The sequence below is a fragment of the Drosophila mojavensis genome, unplaced genomic scaffold, assembly GCF_018153725.1.
Source record: "Drosophila mojavensis isolate 15081-1352.22 unplaced genomic scaffold, ASM1815372v1 contig_136, whole genome shotgun sequence".
Lineage (NCBI taxonomy): Eukaryota > Metazoa > Arthropoda > Insecta > Diptera > Drosophilidae > Drosophila > Drosophila mojavensis.
In genome coordinates, this window is record NW_025318667.1 from 19,314,594 (window position 1) to 19,336,279 (window position 21,686).

General features: G+C 38.3%; 2 protein-coding genes across 3 annotated transcripts in view; both read right to left on the minus strand.

Moving 5' to 3' along the window:
- Positions 1 to 11,432, minus strand: part of LOC6584245 — a 107,738-nt gene extending 96,306 nt beyond the window's left edge. Inside the window, exon 1 of the mRNA XM_032732211.2 lies at positions 11,123 to 11,432. The gene's annotated coding sequence lies outside the window, so the exon portion shown is untranslated. The remainder of the gene's footprint in view (positions 1 to 11,122) is intronic.
- Positions 11,433 to 19,683: 8,251 nt separating this feature from the next.
- Positions 19,684 to 20,673, minus strand: LOC6584248. Of its 2 annotated transcripts, none has more exons than XM_032732312.2 (3): positions 20,383 to 20,673; positions 20,033 to 20,283; positions 19,684 to 19,860 (listed from the first exon to the last, which is right to left on the minus strand). In XM_032732312.2, the coding sequence occupies exons 1-2, from the start codon at positions 20,580 to 20,582 to the stop codon at positions 20,058 to 20,060; spliced, it is 426 nt and encodes a 141-aa protein (XP_032588203.1). In that variant the 5' UTR covers positions 20,583 to 20,673; the 3' UTR covers positions 19,684 to 19,860; positions 20,033 to 20,057. The 2 variants fall into 2 exon arrangements, with proteins under 2 accessions (XP_032588203.1, XP_043865679.1); XM_044009744.1 differs by having other exon boundaries at positions 19,684 to 19,971.
- Between the last annotated feature and the right edge of the window lie 1,013 nt (positions 20,674 to 21,686).

A 21,686-nucleotide genomic window follows, 5' to 3' on the forward strand; every position in this document is an offset into this window, starting at 1 on the left:
GAAAATGCAGGGAATTTCTTTGACAATTTTTCAATACTTATATCGGTGCCTCAAAGTTTTCAAATTGCTGAATAATGAGATTACAAATATTCTTAAAATCTGTTCAAATTTGTATATAAAATTTCAAATTATAGTCTTGATATCGACAAGCTTGCACACTCAAATATTAATAGATCCTAAAAACATTGGTTAACTGTACAATTAATGAAGCTTGATTAAGAAAGCATTTCAAATTTTACTAGTATACATGTGAAAAATACTTCAGATCAATTCTAATTTATTTTACTACCAACATGAAAACAGCTAAAATTGATTTGTTTCTTCTCTCTAAGAAAACTTAATCTAACTCCGTTGATTAAGCCAAGATTTCTTTTTATTGCAGCCTGGCTTAGGCCAGGGCATTAAGTCATCTCTCACATTTCTTTTTCTTTTTTAGCATGAGCTGGAAAAGCCATTGAGCAGTTCTGGTCATAGGTCATGTTGCCTCTCTCTCTCCCTCTCTAGGCAGTTTGTCTGGCTGTAAAATGTGCCAAAAACTTCTTTCTCTCTCACTCTGCATTTCTCATAATGCTGGCATGCAACCGCAAAACCTATGCACCACACACACACACACACACACACACACACACACACTGAACCGACAGCATCCAGCAAACAGGAACAAAACAGGAAAAGAAATAGCCACAGCGCCGACTCCAAGTTCTCCTGCCAACCGCAGCAGCAGCAACAACAACAGAAATTGCCACAGCAACTCATCTGGTACCTGTTCTAGATACACACACACACACACACACACACATATGCATGTATATATATTTATCTATGTATATATGCAGCTCAGTCGGCTACTCATGCGCAGGCAACTCGAACCGCAGACAAGACGGGAAATGGGCATGAAAATGGAAATGGGTTTGGTAGTGGGAATGCGAACGCATCTGAGACCGGCTCAGAGCTCTGCAACCGGTGGAGAAAGGGGCAGAGAGAGAGGGAGAGAGAGGAAGAGGCATAGACAGCGAGAGAGCGTGTGTGTTATAGGTGCTCTTGTGGTTGCTTTATACACTTCTGCCCACACAATTAGAGAGGAAAGCCAAGAAAAGCCATCAAATGTAATATTACCTACATTTGAAATGAAACTTTTTATAATATAAAATATCTGTTAAAACAATTTAATATTAAAATGGAAGACATATAATACTCTTAGCAGTATAGAATATTAGTTATCTAAATTTGTTTCTAAGGAGGAATCTTTTATTTTTGCGCGTGTTTGATTTTCCTATATTTTTCTCTTTGAACTGAACCTCCATTATCATCCTATCTATATAAACCGACTTTAAATAATATAGACAATATTATATAAAATATCTTGATTAGCAGTGGAACTTACAGAAGCTTGCTACTTTGATCTGAGCCTCGATTATCATCCTTTATCTATATAAAACGACTTTAAATAATATAAACAATATTATATAAAATATCTTGATTGGCAGCGGAACTTCAAGAGTTTAGCTACTCTCTGATCAGTTTAGAGCATGGCGTAGTCGTCTAGTTTATCATCTTTGTTACTTACTCATGCACATTTCTAAGGAGAAATCTTTTTGTTTGCTGTTCGATTTTCCGATATTTTCTTCTTCCAGCTGACCCTGAAATCTGGCAATCGATTATCGATGCAACTGTCTGAATTCTGGCTGAAAGTCGAGATTTGCCAAGTACATGAGGCATAATATTATGCCAAGAGTTTTGCAGCTGCAGTTCCCTTTTTACAAGTCTGCCCTCCCACAGCAACTCCCTCGCTCCCCCTCTCACTCTCTCTCTCTTTAGAGAGACATGCAACATGGCCCGGGAGCTGTACAACAGCAATAACAACGGCGAAGCAGAGAATTAATTCAAGAGTGCTCCTCATTAACATCACACACACACACACACACACACACACAGCCTGACAACGATAATGACGCTGCTTGATGGCGATGATGAGGATGAGGCATGCCCCAGGCTGCGCACATAACTCGTTCAACTTAACATGATGATAATGATGTTGCTGCCGTTGCCGTTGCCGTTGCGTTTGTCTTTCGGCCAAAACATGCGTCGCCCGGCTTTGTTGTTGTTGCTGCTCTGTGGCTGTTGCACGTTGTATGTTTGCTGCTCGGCTGCCGCACAGCCACAAATTTAGTATTTTCTTTACGTTTTTTCTTTTTTCTCTCCTCTTTTCTTTTTTGAGAGTTTCAGTTCAGCTGCTGCAGGAATTTGTTAAAGGCATACAACATCGGCAACATCAGCAACAACAACAAAAATATATACAACAAAAAAACCGGTTGTCTTTGCCATTTTTGTGTTTGTTTCTTTCATTTTTGTTTTTTTTTTTTTGTTGCTTGATTTCTTGTGCTGTCTGTGACTCCACTTGGATCTGTGGCCCTTCAATCATGCAAATTCACTTTTCGCAGACGCCAAAACCCATCAATATAGAATTGACAGCGTTGCGTGGCTCCGTCTGGCTTATAATTTAGGGACTACCATTGTGAATAGTTTTTGTCTGGCTTTCGAGTAATAGTAAGAAAAGATTATATGATCTATAAATTATGGGTTTGTATACCTAAGCACACATAATTTATCTGTAGAATTATCACATGATATGTGCCTATGTATAAATAACTGAGTAGAAAAAATGTATGTGACATTATCTTTTGTTATTTAAATTGTTATATTATAGAGTATGGTAAGTATTTTAATTTAAATGAAGAAAACAAGCTTAAAAGTAAGTTGTTATTCTTTTTGCCATACTTGATACGCAGCTAGCTAGCTTAGCAATAAAATATCGCTTGAAATCTCCATTATAAATTCTATCCCTAAATAATATAAATTCTAGAGTTAACAAACTAAAAAAATATTATCATTGGATAATATCAACTATAAATAGAAAGCTCTGTTCTAACTTATTCCATTCACAGCTTCAATGCCCCGATTCACAAAGGATTAGCTCACGATTAGCCCAAGCTCAAATATCAATAGAACTCAAATAGATTTCCATTAGCTACGTCTTGCAGCTCTGTTTGTTCTGTTCTGTTTGAAGATCGTTTTTTCCTGGTTCCGCTTGACAGTTCTTGGAATGCATTTAAAATAAATTTAACTGTGGAGCTGCCTCCAAAATAAAAAAAAAAAACTCGCAACTCTCACACTCACACCCACCACACACATATATAGTAGTGCCATGGCGTGTGCACTCCAAATGCCAACAAGAAAACAAGTAGAACAAACGCCAAAGCACAGCGACTAAAGTCAAATGCACGAACAAACAAAGCGAAAAAACAATCCCATCAACAACAAACAAACAACAATAGCAACAGCAACAGCTACAGCAACAGCAACAACAACAACTACAATGCGCACACACATGTGCCACCAAATTGTTCACACCTCTGCCCAGCCCCACAGCCAGCTCCACCGCACACACTTCGGCTGGTGCGTCCACTCGAGACGCACACGTGCAGACGTCCCCACCTCAGACGGCGTCGCATTATTATTATTATTATTTTAATTACACAAATAGAAGCAAGCGAGCACCAAGCTGGCGCAGCTAACCGACTGCCAAATACCCTGTAAAAGGAGCTGAATAGACGTTTACTGAGAATCGAATAATTTATCGAGAGCGTAGAATACTTAAATCTTTCGCTTCTTGCGATGGTTCTGTCTAGCATACTCGGGCTCTCATTCCCGATCTCTCTCCGTGTCTCCCTCTGCATTAATAGCTCTCAATCTCTTTCTCTAGCTTTCACTTTCGCTCTTTCGTACTCGCTCTCCTTCTCTCTATATCTGTCTCTGTTTCTCCCTCTATCTCTCGCCTTTTCTCCCTTCCACGCTCTCTCGCCTTCTTCTACCTCTCGATCCCTTCCTTCAGTTCGCATGCCGAATTCCTTTCTCAGCATTCTCATATTTCAGTTTCATAACATATGAAGCAAACTACCCCGTAAACGAGTCAATGGGTATACTGTTTATATATGACTGTCTTTAACAATCATACAAAAAGATATCAGCTATATAAAATATGCATTTCTCACACGCATTAATAGAGCAATTTCGTCTTCCGTTCATTAGGCTAACCTCTTCCATCTACATGAATAGGAATACAGGACATCAGTAGTAATACTGCCTTAAGCTATCGCTTGAGCACTCTCACCTCGCTTCAAGTCAGTCAATATACTCTCCCACCTAAAGTACAGGGTATAACGTGTCGCATTTGCAGCCCTCCAGCGCTTGCAATTCGCAGCTCGGACTGCTGCCACAAGAAGGGGACAACATACACACGCCGCTGTTCTGTTGCTCTCACTTGTCACGTGTGGCGACTCCTTCGTGTTCCCCACACATGTTGCCCATCTGTTTCGCAAAAACTAAGCGGGGTTGTTGGCGGCAAAAAACTTAAAATCGCATCAAAAAAGAGTTGGCGACAGCTGCGAAAAAAAAAAAGAATATGAAGAGCAAAAAGTTTGCTCAGTCTGCCCGAGGAGCAATACGGCGTAGTTGAAACTTGTTTCGATAAGTAATCGAGAGGTATTCTTTGACTTATCGGCAGACGTGTTTAGTGAACTAAAATGTTGTTGTTGTTCCTTTTATATAAGTCTTGTATTTGTGGCTTACCTCTTTTTGAACTGTGTAGAATTCGATAACTATCGAAAACTAGATTCATTATAGTTGATATACAGTAAACCAATTCATAGGAAAGTATCAAGAGCTTATCTGCTTGAGCGCTAATCAATTTCAAAATAGATCGTTAAGTGCAAGCATTTGCTTGTTATCGATAAGTCTAACCCACTTGGATGCATATCGATGTCGCTGCTTGGCTCTTTGAATGCCACAAATGCCCGACACCGAATTGCAATGCTATATATAAAACGCGCCTCGCAGCTTCACATTCCACTTCCACATCTCAGATCGTGTCACACGAAACGCCATGCACTCATTTTGGCTTCTCTGAATGCGGTTTGTGATTTCTTGCGGCAAATGCGTTTCGTGCGCTGCTCGAAAGAAAGAAGCGGGCAAAAACCCAGAGACCCAAGAAGCAGCCAGCTAAATATAAAATAATGCAGAGCCAAACCGAACCAAAGGCGATGAAAAAACAAAAGCCAAAAAAAAAAAAAAAAAAAAAAAGCCATGCAATGGCAGACAATTGAAAAAGCGCTAAGAAAATGAAACAGCCAAAAATGATAATAGGCACATTTTACAACAAATCAGCTAAAGAAAATGTTTTATTTTTCTCTTTTTTTAGACCCTGAACCCATTTTCAATGGGAAATCAGGGTATAATGGTTTTGTTGAAATGTATGTAACAGGGAGAAGGAGGCGTGGCAGACCCCACAAAGTATATATATTCTTGATCAGGGTGACGAGCTGAGTTGATTTGGCCCTGTCCGTCTGTCTGTCCGTCTGTCCGTCTGTCCGTATGTATGAACGCGTCGATTTCAGAAGATATAAGAGCTAGAGACTTCAAATTTTTTTTAAAATGTCCGTAATTACAGCGCGCATATCAAGTTTATCATTAAAAATCGATAACTCATCCCGATCTTTTTTTATCGATAAAAAACCTTATCGAAACCCAGTTATAAAATTATATCTTCTACACCTTTATTGCTAGAGTCTCCAAATTTTTAATGTATGCTTATATGCAATTTATACAATTTCGGTTTTTGTTAAAATTTACCCCCCACCTCTAAATTCACCCCCTCACCCTCACTTTTGTAAAAAGCGTATTTCAAATACTAGAGACTTGTGCTTTGGAAATTACATGCATATTCATGTTATAATCATAATCTAAAAGTTTCATGAAGATCGTACGTCCATAAAAAAAGTTATTAAACAATTAAGTTCTCATAGTAAGCGCACACTGCAGCCCATGCGTGTTTATGCGTGGTTGCTTGTATGTGTATGTGTGTGTGTATGTGTGTGTGTATGCGTTTGTGTCTGTATGCGTGTGTGTGAGTATGTGTGTCTGTATGCGTGTGTGTGTATGTATACCTGTGTGTGCGTACGTGCGTGTGTGTGTGTGTGCGTGTTTCTTGTGTAAGCTGAAAGTCGCGAAAAAGTATTGAAATATCTATTGCTCCAAGGGTTCAGGGGATCTCGTAGTCGAGCAGTCTCGACTAGAGCTTTCTTACTTGTTTTTTTTGTCTTTTGCTCGTAATTTGGGTTTTGCGGTTGTCAAGATTTTTTTTATTCAGTTTTTTTTTGTTTTTTGTTTTGTTGCATTGGGTGTCTGGGAATTAGAACTGAGCGTGTAAAGCTCACACGATTAGGCATGAAGTGCTGAGCATAGCTGATCTTTAAAAAGATCTAACGATAACAACTCTACGAATTTCGAGGTGCCAAAAAGTTCACCACAGTCAAAAGAGAAAAAATGAAAAGATTTTAGCGAAAAAAATGTTGAGAAAAAAAGAAGCTATCAAATTTATAATCTTACTAGTTTAACATTTATTGAAGAATGAAGTAATGGAAATCTAGAAATTTAACGACAAGAAAGCTTCAAGAGTCAGTTACAAAAAAATCCATTTAATTGTATTTTTGAAGTACTTTTACTAACGAGTTTAACAACTTGCGGAATACCTATAATGTGCTTGCGTTCATAAATCATATGATCATTAAAAGAAATTTCTATATTTATTTATGTATACCTAACGCCAATTGGTCTTGGAGCAGATGTTATCAGCGCATGCAATAAAATTGATTCCAAATGCTACGGCGCGAGCAAATGAAATAAAAAAAAATATTTCTAAGGCAAATGTAAATACACAATTAATTATAAAAAGCAGAAAAAAAAATCAAATAAACTTTAACCATCGTAGGCTCAAGCAACAAATAATACATATACGTATAAAATATATATCTATATGTTGGGCAGTCGATTGGGCGATGTAATTGTTTGGTGGCTCATTGTTTCCGGATTGCCAAACTGCAGTTTCACAAAACAAACACAGAAGTGTCATTTGCGAAATGATGAAAGAAATCATGAAACATAATCCAAAAGCTAGAGAGAGCGAGTGCAAGAGAGAGAGAGAGAGAGAGAGAGAGAGAGAGAGAACAATGCATTGGGCCGAAAATTAACAATAAATCATAAATGCGGTCCGAGCTCGAGCCACGTGAATGAATGAGGCGAATGTATCGAATGACTCGCCTCCACTCATTAGAGGCATGTGCTGCTCGTATCGTATCGTATCGAAATGGAGATATCCAAAAGCCTCCTCAGCTCGCTAGCCATAAACACATTAATCAATCTTTTAAAATACATCAATGATATTTGCCAGGTCTTCAATTTAATTAGTTTACACGAGGGAGTGCTGGACGCACAATGCGGCTGATGTTCCATGTTCGTGTCGTGTGTTTGCTCGACTCAGAGTTAAATTTGATGCTGATTATGCGGCTTGGGTTTGGCTTTCAGTTTTATAAATATATAAATACATAGACATAGACACATATGTCTATACATATCTATATTTATATATATAAATATTATATATTCATTAATTTTTTGTGCATATGCACGATTTTCACTTTCTTTTTCGCAATTCAAATTAACAGTGTTGAAAGTGAAACAATTGATGAGCGAATTGCATAAGATTTTGGCTATGGCAAAAAATTTAATCGAATTGTGATAGTTTTTCCTATATGTTTATTTAATTGCTTTATAGATAGACATTTATAGTTAGTTAGTTATAGTTATAGTTTTTCCTATATGTTTATTCAATTGCTTTATAGATAAACAGTTATAATGCATATAAAATACTTGTATTTTTAATAAGAAAAATAAAATATTTGTCAAAATTTATAATTAATAATTTTTTGTTTTTCATTTTTTTTTTTTTATACTAATTAAGGTCAAATAGTTTTTAAACGAACAATTTAAATAATCAAGAAAAAAATTATTTTATAATTAAGATAAATGATATTAAATATTTTATTTAGTTTAGCTTATTAATCATTATTATAATTAGTTTTAATTTATAATTTAAAATTATCAGATTACAAAGATTATAATATATAATAATGAAACCAAAATATTATTTTTTCAGAATAATTATCATATAATATAACAATAAAGATTTAAAAAAATATATATTGCACAAACCATTAAAAAAAAATTTTTTTTTTTTTTTTTTGAGTCAATTACATATTATTAACACACAAAAAACTATGTAATTATAGTTGTTGATAATAATAAACAACAACAGATATTTGAACCTATATAAATACAAGCTTAAAGAAAAAGCAATCATGTTATCTAGAATTATGTAAAAATATTCTCTTACCAATTAAGTCTCAATGAAAACATTTCATGGGGCAACAAAAATATTCGGAAGCTCAAACTCTTTGACTCTAATAAAAGGTAAGTGAAACAAGCTAGTATCCAATATTCTAATAGCCCCAGGCTCATTTCGTATTGTCAAAGAGTGAACAAATTTGTAAAACAATTCCATGCCAAACAATGTTATTCAGCACTGCTAATCACAATATATGATAGCGGAACAAATGAATGAAAAGGATCAAACAGAAATCAATAAAATAAGACGTAGCACACAAAAAATAATAAAAATTAAGAACAGAAAAGAAAGAAAAAAAAAAAAACACGTCAATTATATGTAATTTGATTATGGAATTGTCCATTTGACCTGGTTCTAGCAACCATAACTAGCAGAGCGAAGGAGAGAAAGAGAGAGATAGAGAGAGAGAGAGAGAGAACTAGAATTAGACTGAAATGCATTTCCAATTAGCATTGAGTGTGTGTGTGTGTGTGTGTGTGTGTGAATGCAGCGCGGCTAACATGCATCTCTCCAGGCCAAATATCAACTTAAGCAGGCAATTTGTAATTTTTGTTCATCTTGCTAATTCTTTTGTTGTGTAAAAAGTCTTTGCATCCTTGAGGCGATTAAAAATATGAATTTCCATGAAAAGAACATTAACAATAGACAATTTCATATATAAAAGCATACGAAATAAGAGGAAGAGTTCGCCTTCAGGTATATAGAAATGTATTGTTGGACTAAAAGAGATTTCCTTTAAAATTTTGGTTTTAGAAATTAAATAGAAATTAAATTTTTTGTATATAATAATATAAATATTTAAAATATATATTTTTTTTAATATATAATTGTTAATACAATTTTCATATAATTTTGGGCCAAGTCAGAGTCAATTGTTTATAATTTTCAACAAATTATTTTGAATGTTCATTGTTTGGTCAAGATGAAGCTATAAAAACAATTGAAAAGTTGCAACTTTTACTCGTTTAGTACCTAGTGTCTCTTCCTCTCTCTGTTTCCCTCTCTCTCCCTCGTAGATTTCATTGTAACTACAGTCTCTGCTCGTATGTATATATTGGAATTTATTGGCATTTGCATTTGTGTGAGCGAATGTTAGAAATTTGTTTCATTAAAACGCTAACAAAATGCTATTACAACGTTTCTATTTTTTTTCATAGCTGCTGCTCTTCTTCTTCGCCTGCGTCTGCCCCCTACTTGCTGCTGCTCTCTTTATATCTGCATTAATCCAATTTATCGTTGAATGTTCCCCCGTTCGAGCCCCGCACAGCCTTCGCTCGCCATACGCCGAGTGCTAATTGAATTAGCGGCTCTTTTAGACTGCGATGCCAGCAAGAAACTCTTAAACAAATGAATGTGTCGTGCATACATACATATATATATATATATGTATGTATTACAAGCTATACTATATTCTATATCAATGTGTAACTGATTGATTGGGGATCTGCTGAAAGAGTTTACCAACACTGCTCAGCCTTACATTCAACAGTAGCTCTCTTCTAATTGACTTAGCTCCATGACCGATGACTGAATCAACCAATTAGCTCTGAGAGTTTTGCATGTAACTGTAAATCTACTCGCATTTGCAGTTAATTCGATTACTCCATATTAGCGCAACCCTTTCGAAAACTCAATTCAACGTTGCAAGCAAAAGGGCTAAGAGTATAATATATATAAATATATACTATATGCATACGTATATATAAATATTTAAATATGAATCGAAAGCAAAGAAGAAACCAAAGACAAAAAAAAATAAAATAAAAAAAATAAACAAACAAAAGTGTGTAAAGAGTGCAATGCCAACAAATCATACGTAGATTTCTATATTTACATATGTACATAAATATATATATGTATGCACATACATACATATATAGAGTACTTAGATGGGTTGGTTTTTTCAGCTTTTTAGCTCATTATGCCAGCAATTTTAATGGCGCCAGCGCAGTATGTCGGACACCTGACAGTATGAATATATACATACATACATACATACATACATACATACATACATATATGCACATGCATATGTTGACCGATATTTGCATTGATTTACACTTATGAATGAATATGCTCGTCCGTCTCTAGCTGCGCTCTGCACTGGGCACTTTTTTTAGGTTTTAGATTTCTGCACTCCTTTCACTTCGCCGCCGGCTAATGGCCACTGCGCAATGCCCGTTTTTAGCTAACAAATAGCTGAAAACAAGCCAAATCTAGCCGTTCACTACATCAGCTCGAAATTTAGATCGTTAATTTAAGGCAGGTTTTTGCAATTTTATAGGCATGTCAGAAACCAATATGCCCCATTTCTTACTTAATGAATAACTCTTCAGAAGTAGCACAAAATGTAATGCAAAACACTTCTTCTTGTATTCCACTTTCATTCCATCTGTTGCTCAAGCGAAGATCAGCAAAAATGCAAGAATTGCCTTATTTATTTACACTTTATATCAATTGATCGCTTATCAATCACATTTACTTATTCACTTTTTCGTATATATGTATGTATTGTATGTTTGTAAGCCTCGGATATTACAGAAAGACTTTGTTCTCAAATTGAGAATAGTTTCCGCTCAGTTTTTCATTCAAGAGAATTAACATTTGCACGCTGTCATCGGCGTCTCCTTTTCTTGATTCTGTTCTCTCTTGCTCTCTTGCTCTCCCTCACACACTCGGTTCGCTTGCGGCCTGTGACCGTTTTGTTGCTGCCCACATAAACTAACAGAACAACAACAGCAAACATTTGCACATGCTTGCCAGCGTGTGAGTGCTAGCACGTTAGTGTGCGTGTTTATGTGTGTGTGTGTGGACTGCACTCACCTTCTGCTTGCGACTCTGATGGTGTCTCAGCCTCTGCTGCTTCTAATTCTTGCACAGCGATCGGCGCGACGCAACGTGGCTGCTCCTGTTGCGCTTGCTCTGCCGCCTTTTAACAGCAGCAGCGGGAGCAGCGACGACAACAACAAGGCCCACACAGTCCCACGGAACAGCAGCTGCGTTCAGATGCTGCTGAGAGGATAGACGCCGACGTCGACTTCGGCAGCGCTGCTACGCACACAGCAACAACAGCAGAATGAGAAGAAAACTAAATTTGTTTTTGTTGTATCGGCGGCTGCTGTAGCTGTGGCTGCTTCTGTTATTATTTTTGTTGTTGTTGTCGTTCTTCTACTCGTTGTTATTGTTGTTGTTGTTGTATTGAATCCGGTTTTAAATTTCTTTCGACTTGGTATTTCTTCTTATTTGCTTGTACATCAAAAATTTGTTTTTGCTGCTTCTTTAGGTTTTCCTTTTACACGCTATATACACACATGCAAACGACATGTACGACGTATGTGTGTGCGTGTGTGTGTAGCACTTCACGTGTAGCGAAATTAGCAACAAATGCACTTGAAACTATATTTTCATATATAAAACACTGCGTTTCGATCGCCAAAATAAACCAAGATAAACAAAAAAAAAAAAAAAAAATTCACACACGAAAAAAAAACTAACACAAATGTGTTGTTGTTGTTGGTATTTGTCCTGCGGGCCACGCGGACCGCCAACAATGTTAAGACAATCGAATGATGATGCTTTTAATTTGGCAACTCAGCAATCAGAACAAAACAACAATAATGTTAACCGTTAGCGCCTAGAATCTATCACGCGCGCCAAACTAACAAGAAAATATTTACGCAAACTTTGCACCGTTTTACAAAAAACAGCTAACAGCGACGGCGACGAACATGTAACGCACGCGTTCGCTTTGAATGCCGGCAAAAGACTAACGTCGCACTCTAACAGACATTCGTGAGGTTGACGACGCGCTGTTAACCGAACTGGCTGGGCTTAACAGCGCTGTTGTCGCAACATGTTGCTGGCTGATTCTGCACAGTGGCGCGAACAGCCACGAAACGGAACGGAGCAATTATGCTGCTTGACAATTCAATTGATTTTAATTAGATATATACAAATAGAGATTTTCTTCGTAAATAATAAAATGTTGATGTGCTTAAAAGTGTTTATTTGCCTGTTTGCTTTCAATTTAAATTCTACAAATAATGATAATCATTTAAATAATAATTGATAATGCTTCTATCTAACTTATCTAGTGTGACTTTAATGCGCATTGTTTCTATACAATTATTTTCAGTAATTTGATGCAGTAGCCATAACAATACCTTTATACCAGATAATAAGCCACTGAATGGGCTTTCATACGGCAATTAATTCCCACGAATAAATGGGTAACTCAAGTACATGCCGGATGTGTTCAGTAATCGTTGTAGTTCTGAGCATCCAATTCCACCGTGCAACGCACAAATTATTGAAGCACGCATGCGCGCATGTCACTGTCTGTGGTCATCGGCATGCAACATGTTTGGGCTGTAAAGTAACAGGTGTTTACAGCAACATGTTCGCTGGCATCCCAACGGTCCGCACACATGTTCGTTCGCTCGTGCGCCAAACAATTACATAGGAGCCGATGCGAAATGATATACATAGATTTCAATATAGTGCGTAGCCCGAGCCAGAGCTGATAATTAATTTAGTTAGGTTGCAATCTTAGCTAAATTCATTATTCAACTTGGCCCCAGGTGCGCCGGCGCACCAAACAACAGCGAGCGAGTGCGAGCAAGATGGAAAGATCTATGTATCTCCTCTTTTTTTTTAATTTTTCTTTTCTTTTTTTTTACGTTTAATGATCCGCTCGGGGCGCGTAGCTCGGCGCGTTTACTCAGCATTTTAATGAGTCGAGTCGATGTCGCATGATTTCGTTTTGCACTTGACTTTGAGCATTTGAATAGACATAGACAATGTGAATACGACAGAGTGCAGGGGCTCTGACTCTCCATGTACACATATTTATATGTATGTAGATATTGTGTAATTAATAGTTGTTGTTGCTATTGCTGCTGCTGCTGCTGCTGCTGCTGCCTGCTATTAGCGCTGGGCAATGCATTTCAATGTACTTGCGCACCTGCCGCTGCCTCTACCTCTGCCGCTGCCTCTGCCGCTGCCAGCGTTGACGTCAACTATTTGTTGACCTTGAGCACGGCCCAAACTTCAATGTCAATGGCGCAAGCCGGCGAATTTTAGATTTAGATTTCGTTGATTACTTCAGTTGTTTGACTTGCGCTTCAATTATTTGCTGTTCATTTGCAGCTGTTGTGCTCGCTCATAAAAGTGAAATGAGCATATTGGTTTTGTGCAATGTCCGACCTGACCGACCTGTCCTCTGTCTGAGTGTCCATCCGTCCATCCTTCCACCCGATCGTTCATCTGAGACTTGCATATAGACCGTGCATGAGTATTCTGCAGTCGGTAACACTCGCTCGACTTACCTATTATGCTTACTTTATTAATACTAGGAAATATAGGGTATACTCAGCTCAGTCAAATGAATTGAAAGAGATAAGCTAAGGCGTATTCATTTTAGATTCTGCTCTCTCTACATACTATTACTATATGAATGTTTACAGGGTATCTCTTAGTCATTCTATCACATGGCAATTGCCTTTTTGGCTAACTCCAAGTGTCAATGGAGTTGCATTTTAGCCAACTGACAGCCGCGTGCAGCCGTTGACAGGCGACTGCAGCTGAGCAGGAGGCGTGGCACGGCATAAACTTGCTCAAAATTGAGTGCAAATTCTTGTCCACTTGCAGGCAATCAATCAAAGCTCATCAATCACGGGCGCTCATTGGGCAACTGCAGCACTTACTTCTTCTTTTTTTTTTGACTTCATGCCGTTATTCCGTTATGCAGCAGCAGCTCACCTCAAAAGTGTGTGTGTGTGTGTGTGTGTCGTCTCATTAACATCAAAAGCATTAACATTTGGATGCAGCCTAGAAAGTCAACCCTCTCTCCCCACACACACACACACACACACACACACACACACACATACACACACACATAGAGTAACAGCAGCTACATGTATATATATTTGTGTTTGTGTCTCTAAGTTTATGTCTCTCTTACCCTCTCCCCCTGCCACTCCCTCTCTCTCTCTCACCCTCTCTCTATCTCTTTTAGTCTTCTATCTATAGTCAGTGCCACCGCCTCGGCTGAACGCGTGAGGAACGGCAAAGTTTCAATTAAAACTCAAGAACAACCGAAGCTGGGACGCAGTGCGTCATGCTACGCTTGCCAGAGTTATTAAAAGCAGCAGCAACAGCAGCAACAGCAGCAACAACAGCAACAACGGCAACAAAACCAACAGCAAACAACAAGTCAACAAGCCAAAGAAGCGTTGAAGAGTAAACAGAACAACAACAACAACAACAACAAAGTGGAGGCAGAGCAAGAGCGAGAGAGATGGAAAAGTTTGAGCTAGCACCAAAACTCATCAGCAAATCACGTTAATCAGTCAGAGCGCCAAGTTCTTAGCAGAGGCTGGAGACGGAGTGAGGGAGTGAGGGAGAGGCAGAGAGAGCAAGTGAGAGAGGCGTGTAAGGTAGGTTATAGTTAAAGCTTTTGGGGCCAAAGTCTCTGTTGGCTGCAGCGGTAATGAAGTGCAGCCAGGCGAGGCAGCGCCAACGAGCAAAGCATTGAGTTTCTGGCCAAGCCACAGTCAAAGGAAGAGCGAGCGAGCGAGCGAGCGAAAGAGAGAGAGAGAAACGCAACGATCTGCATAAGCCAGGCCTAAGACAGCAGGAAAGAGCGAGCAAAGTGCCAAAAGTGGTTTGACTTTGACTTTGGACTTGGACTTTGATTTGAGGCTTTTGCTTTCGTTGCCAGCCGCCGCGGCGATGCAAATGAAAGAGAGCGGCAAAAGAGCCGATGGAAGAGTGGAAAGAGGGCGGGCAGGGACGGGGAGATGGCGCGGAAGGAGCAGCTGAACACGATGCTCGGCATGCGAATAGCCCCGTTCGGCTGGCTGCCTACCAAAGCGTGGTTGACTCTTTAATTGCTGTAGAAAACTGAGATATTATCGCCAAAGTGGAAACTAAACAAATTTGCGTTAGATAAACTGTAAACAGAGCTCCTGACTCATGCGAACAGCACAGCCAAACACTTAACGAGATGCTAGAACTTAATCATAATATCGCATTCAAAAGTTTTTGATTAGATAAAGAGCTTTACGACAGAAGATGGAATAATATGGTTGCATACTAAATGCGTAAGACTATGAGAGTAACTAAAATGTTACGATAATAGAATTTTTTTAAAAGCTCGCCTGAATGTGTTTATTAACAAAACTGTAAACACCAACTGATTTTATAATTAACTGATTTAAATACTTAAGAAAAAAAAAAGACTTTCATATCTCTGCAATGCTCATTAAAGGTTCAAGAAAGCTTATAGATTTCTACATTTGTATTAAAGTGCATGAAAGCCTATGGATGTGTATATTTGTATTCAAGTGGATGAAACCTTATGGATTTATGTATTATTATGTTATATTATGTTTATTTGTATTAAAGCTCGCTTAAATATTTTTATTAAAATACAAGAAATCTGTATATATGAATTTATTCAAAAATGTGCACTACATTGCTGCAATTCGAAAGTTAATAAAAACTTATACAAGAATATTGTAAGCCTTGCGTAAAAATTTTTAGTACAAAAAAAAAAAATTAAAAAATAAATAAAATAAATAAATAAATAAAAGAGGAACTAATAAATCTATAAAATTTAATATACTCTAAAAACGTGAAAATCTTTCTAAAGTTCATTACAATTAATATTAGGTGTTGACTTACTTGTCTCAAACTTCACCTAGAAGTATGTAATATTAAAACCCAAGAAATCTCAGCCGATTATAATATTTATATATGTATGTACTTTGAATAATTAAAGTACAACAAGTTGAGGAAAGCTCATTAAAATTTCATTGCAGCTTCAACAGTCGTATTACAACTTTAATATATTAAATATATATTTAAGAAACCTGAATGAATGATTTAATTGATCAATATTCAAAATTCAAAATGCAAAGTCCAAAAACACTCTCAAAGTTCATAAAAGCATATGTAATATGTATTTGTGTTAAAGCTCTCATAAATTTCTTTAATAATGCGACATAAAAGAAGCTGAAGGGGTTATATACAATAAAACTTTTCGGAGCTAAAGCTTTCAATTTACTACAAAGCTCATTAAAATTAAATAAAAGCTCTTGACATTGTTATGATTAAGCAGAAAGCTTAGTAAATTGCGCTTTGAAAAAACTTGAAGTTATTGTATTCGTATAGAACTTATGCCGCTGATCCTGCGACAATCTGGAATATTGAAATGCTTAAAAGCTTTTGGCTTTCGGCCAGGTAGAGCATAGCTTTGGCTCTGGCTTTGGCAATAGAGAGCGCGGGTGGCTGCGAGGCTTCGGAAATTACGTTTATGAACCTGTCTTGCATGCGCCTGGCACTGCCCACCTGGATGAATGGCGCATCCTGGCCCAATGCATTGTCGCGCTGACAGCTATAATTACTTTAATGATGATTTCAGCTCAGGGGCGGGCTGGAAATTGATGCGCCGGCCAGGTTGCAGGCGGGGGCCATTGACAGCTTGGCTTTTGTTTGTGCGCGTTTAAAATGCAATTATGTATGCATTTAATAATACTCATTGCATACTTTGGAGAACCAAAGTCTCATTTATCAGCAGCAGCGACGGCGGCGTTGGCGGCGTTGGCAGCGGCGACATCAGAAGCCGTTAGCTGCAGATTAATTAAATTGAAATGCTGGCAAATCGAATTTAAACGGCACACGCGGCGTATGCGTAGCATTGCATTAAGACTCATACATACTCATCTTTAGCCATGCACATGCATAAACGAGGTAATATTGTAGCCCAATTGAATACCAATTCAATGCTATGTCAATTCAATCACAGTTATGCACATACATACATACAAATATCTGATTCAGTTGCTTGGGCCATAGATGAGAACGCCCCCGAGAGCTTAACGGCTATCTATTAACGTTTAACGTGTATTGGCCATTAAATACAATCTGGTTTACTTATTCGGTTAACTTATTCAAAATGTGGTTGATTGTTGGCGTTAAGTGCGGGCAACTGGGGACTATCGATAGTTCTTGAGGCAAAATTTAATTTATGGAAATACGAAAAATAAATGCCTATAAACTGTTATAAACTAAAATGATCAAGCAATTATATAAGTGTTATATGTTAATGACTCTACGATAAACCAGTATAGAAATTTATCGATAGTCCCAGGTATTTAAAAAAAAATATAACGATCTGTGGTCTTAAGGAAATGTGCATATTTCGATTATCTGTGCCGATTAAAATCACTGAATTGTGTGCAGTTGTTGCCCTTCTTCTTTGCTTTTCAATAAGGGAACATGTGAGGCCACATATCTCACACATCTGGCAGATTTCAGTGCTCACGAATATCCCAGCCAATACATATACATATACAATATCTTGTTTCTTGTTAATTTACTGAAGAATATCGATAGCATTCAATTATATATATAATTATATATATCGAAGATAATAATATTATTCGAAAAGCGCCTCTTACCGATAGCTACATACATATATCGGCATATGCATAGTAGCGGACAAAGTATTGAATATATATACATATATATAATTAAATTAATTTAACGTAATTTAACGTCGATAACAGTTTTTACGTTATGCAGCCAGAGGGAAATACAATATTGATTACGTTCGATAGTCATATTTATAAAATATAACACCAATACATTTGCATAATAGAATCCAAGCGAGCGTTAAATGGTCGTTAAGCAATAACAATCGATAGTTTACAACAGTTATTTTGAGACGCATTCATAAGAAAATACAAATCTTCGATAGTCGACAGCTGGCAGCATAAGGAATATCGGTAATTCTCAAAATAAAACCACTTGAGTAGTCCGTAACTATCGATAGTTGCCAATCGATATCGATAAATGACAATAAGACATACTTTCTGTTGGACTATTCCGTTTGACTGCAGAACATAGGAATTCTGTGTTCTACCGTCTGGCGACCCATCGCCGTGGCTCGCAACTTGCTCGGCCACGCCCCCCATAATGCCCACAATCATTCAATTAAAAAGTGCATGCCGCGCAATTAATATAATTTTCGAGCTACGAAAGCGAAGCTAAAAGTTTCTCGGTCTGCTGGCTCGATATGTGCGTCTGTCTGCCGAGTGCATGGATAGGTGCTAGCTGCTTGGGCTGTGGGCGATGCGGTGCGGTGCGGTAGAGGCGTCGCTGCCAGTAGGCGGTCTGACAACGATGTTGGCAGCTGCATGGAAAACTTGGAAAAGTTTTTAAGTGACTTCTAATAGCGAATTATGATGGGGCGGCTGGCGGCAAATGGGGGTCCTGGGTTTCCGCTAAAAGGAAGGCGGCCAATTTTCAATGCAATGGCTGCGGTTGCTTGAGAGCAAGCAGGAGGGAGCCGGAAAGGGGGTGGGGGTGTATGGAGACTGAAGTGGAGGCGTAGCTGCTGGCATAGCAAAAAGTTCACGCTTAAAACTTGGACGATAACTTCATTGTATTGCACCGCAAGTGACACACACACACACACATGCACAGTGTGAATGAGAGAAAGCGCGATAGAGAGAGAGAGAGAGAGAGAGAGAGAGCGCTAAAATAAGTAGAAGTGTGATGGAGAGAATCGTGCATAAACAGAGCGCACTTTTAACAAAGTTATTTAGTTTCTTCCTTCCGCTGCCGGCTCATGTGTGCATGTGTGTGTGTGCGTGAGCATGTGTGTGTGTGTGCGCGTCTTCTGATATAATAACAAAGTGCACTTTGACATTATCATCATCAGCGCATGTTGCCGTCGCTGTCATCAGCGTAAGCAGCAGGCAGCCAAAAGCTGCCACGCCTACATAGCTCCAACCATGGGTGGGCGGGCCACCCCTCTCCGCCTGGCGCCCCCCCCACACGCACAGCCCAAAAAAGTTGCACGTTTTAATGAATTATGCGTACACTGATAATAATTTCTTGGTTAGTTTAGCGCCCAACTTTTGCATTGCAATGCGCCGCCCAGACACCAGCAACGCCCCCGTCCACGTCCACGAACACGCCCACTTGCACACGCATACGCCGTGCCAGCAGCAACAACAATCTGCAGGAATATAAAAGTTTTTGCACTTTTAATAAGGCGACGTTTATGATGTTGAAAATGAGGATGTTTCTCGGCTGTCGCTTCCTTCATAACTCCAACGGCGACAAATGTCAAAAAGTCGTCAACCCGCTGACAAAAGTTTCCAGAGCCTGCGAAAAAGCAAAGTCGAAATTTTCGCCAGCATCCGCGAAGCGAGCGAAACCGGAGCCAGGCGACTCAGTTCTCTATGGGAAAGTTTATAGAAAGAAAAGCGCGAAAAAAAGAAAAGTGAATGCGGCTAAATACTTAACAGGCAGACTGCTGAGATACCCTAGATATCTAAAGGTGTGTTAAATGAATAGGTATATGTATGTATGTATGCTCCAACATTTGGATTCGCTGAGTCTTTTATTTAGAAATAGTCTGGCTGGATAAATATACAGTTTGATGTTAAAGCACCTCTTGAACTCGGAGTAGCTTAAGGAATGTGGACTAGTTCGTAGCTCATGTTGTTATAATCCAGTTATCAGTCCTGACACGCCACTGAAGTCTATGAGATGCTCAGATATAATTAATAGGTTATGCTCCAATTGCCAGACTGTATTTTTTTTTTTTTTTTTTTTTTTTTTTTTTTCGTTTTTGTTTATAGAAAGCGCAAACTTTAAGATAAGTGATTGGATGAATTATGAGATATAGAAACAATGAATGAAATGTCTAGTTACCGTTTTATGAGATTACAAGCTGCGCTTATGTCTGCAGAGTGCTCTCCGAATCATTGGAGTCACTGTCTTCTGAGGACATAAATTCTACTATATCATTCGGTATGGGCGTGATCGATCTATAGTTCGGATCGGTTAGCCATTCCACATAATCCGGGAGCGTGCTTTCGTCATTGACGTCAAAAATAGAGTATTGCTGTTCGGCATTCGGCTCGGTATGGCCTTGTTCGGAGCTTGCCAACTGAGTGGCTTGTCTATTGAAATATATGTATTTATGTGTGTGCATTAATGCATTGGAAGAATCAAATTGAATTCATTTGATATATGCTTAATTTTGTTGGCTAAAAGCTTACTGTTCGTTAGACCCGTTAGCCGGCACTAGATTAACCTCTGAATTGGTAGCATTTTTCCGCTGGGCCCTCAACATCCTCCGCCTGATCCTTGCTTGACATTGCTTGCATCTATGCTTACATTTCCTCCCCATTTTAATAACTGCAGCACTGCGGACATTGAGCTTTTTTTTGCAATTCTCCTTATGCTTCTTCGGTGGCATATTGAGAATTAAAAAAAAAAAATAAATAAATTACAAACTCGACGTTGAAATTTTTCCGGATGCTTGTCAATTGATTTTAACACGTGAAAAACTTGCAAAAGCAAAGCGTCACAGAACGTGACAGAAAAAACAGAGCTGACTAAGTCATTAGTTAGACCACATGATCCCAAGTGGGTAGTGTTAGAAATCAATTCAAATTTTTGACCTAACAGACTATTTAACGACTTGTTAACAGATTACGTAAGAAAATATAGAACATATTATAAAAGTGGGGAAGTGAATAACCAGATGTGGATTAAGGGGATTATTAGGATGATGGAATGAGATGAAAGGATGTGGGCATGGCTTCAGATATTCGAGTTAGCCTTTGTAATTTATGGAATATAAGAATGCATGGTATAATGGTAGCAGGAAGCGTGGCAGACCCCATAAAGCATTTATGTTCTTGATCAGAATAGCGAGCTGAGTCCAGTTAGTCCTGCCCGTCATTAGTTGAAAACATGTAAACCAAGACTTGTGCTCCTTTAGTCCAGCAGAGATATTATTAGTGATGACATCCAGGCCGGATGATATGGTGGGTCTCTCTCTCTCTCTTTCTGACATAGATCAGACATAATCTATGCTAAAAATAAAGAAGTTTTAAAGCCCCATTAACAACAGTTACATTAGTAGCTATAGCCGTTCCTCAGATAAGCATATATACTATATAGCTTATCTTTACAATATCTTGTGCAATCATCTGCCACTGTAGACGATTACTTCGGCTGGCTCGTAGAGCTCGTTTTTAGCAGCATTATTATCAAATTAGGGATCATTATAGAGGTACATATATCGTATATTACAATGGCTATAAACTAAGTGTGAAGTCTGAAGATAGAGCAGAAAGAACTCTTCGGAACATCGCGATAAACAGCCTGACTCACATAGCTATGTATCTGAATCGCTCTAGCAATGTGGAGTGCCGAGCAAGGCCGGTTAATTTCAACCAAGAATAGCATGCGGCCAATTTGTAGCTCAACTCAAGCTGCTCACCTGGCTCAGCTTAACGTGACTTCCGACAATATCGTGATTTCCTTGGCAAAAACGTTACGCAAAGTCCACGTA

Bases quoted from the DNA above. Each gene is read 5' to 3' on its own strand.
- LOC6584248 (XM_032732312.2), bottom strand. From the start codon at position 20,582: ATGCCACCGAAGAAGCATAAGGAGAATTGCAAAAAAAAGCTCAATGTC. The intron at 20,284-20,382 runs GTAAGCTTTTAG...ATATTTCAATAG, and splicing joins GCTAACGGGTCTAACGAACA to ACAAGCCACTCAGTTGGCAA.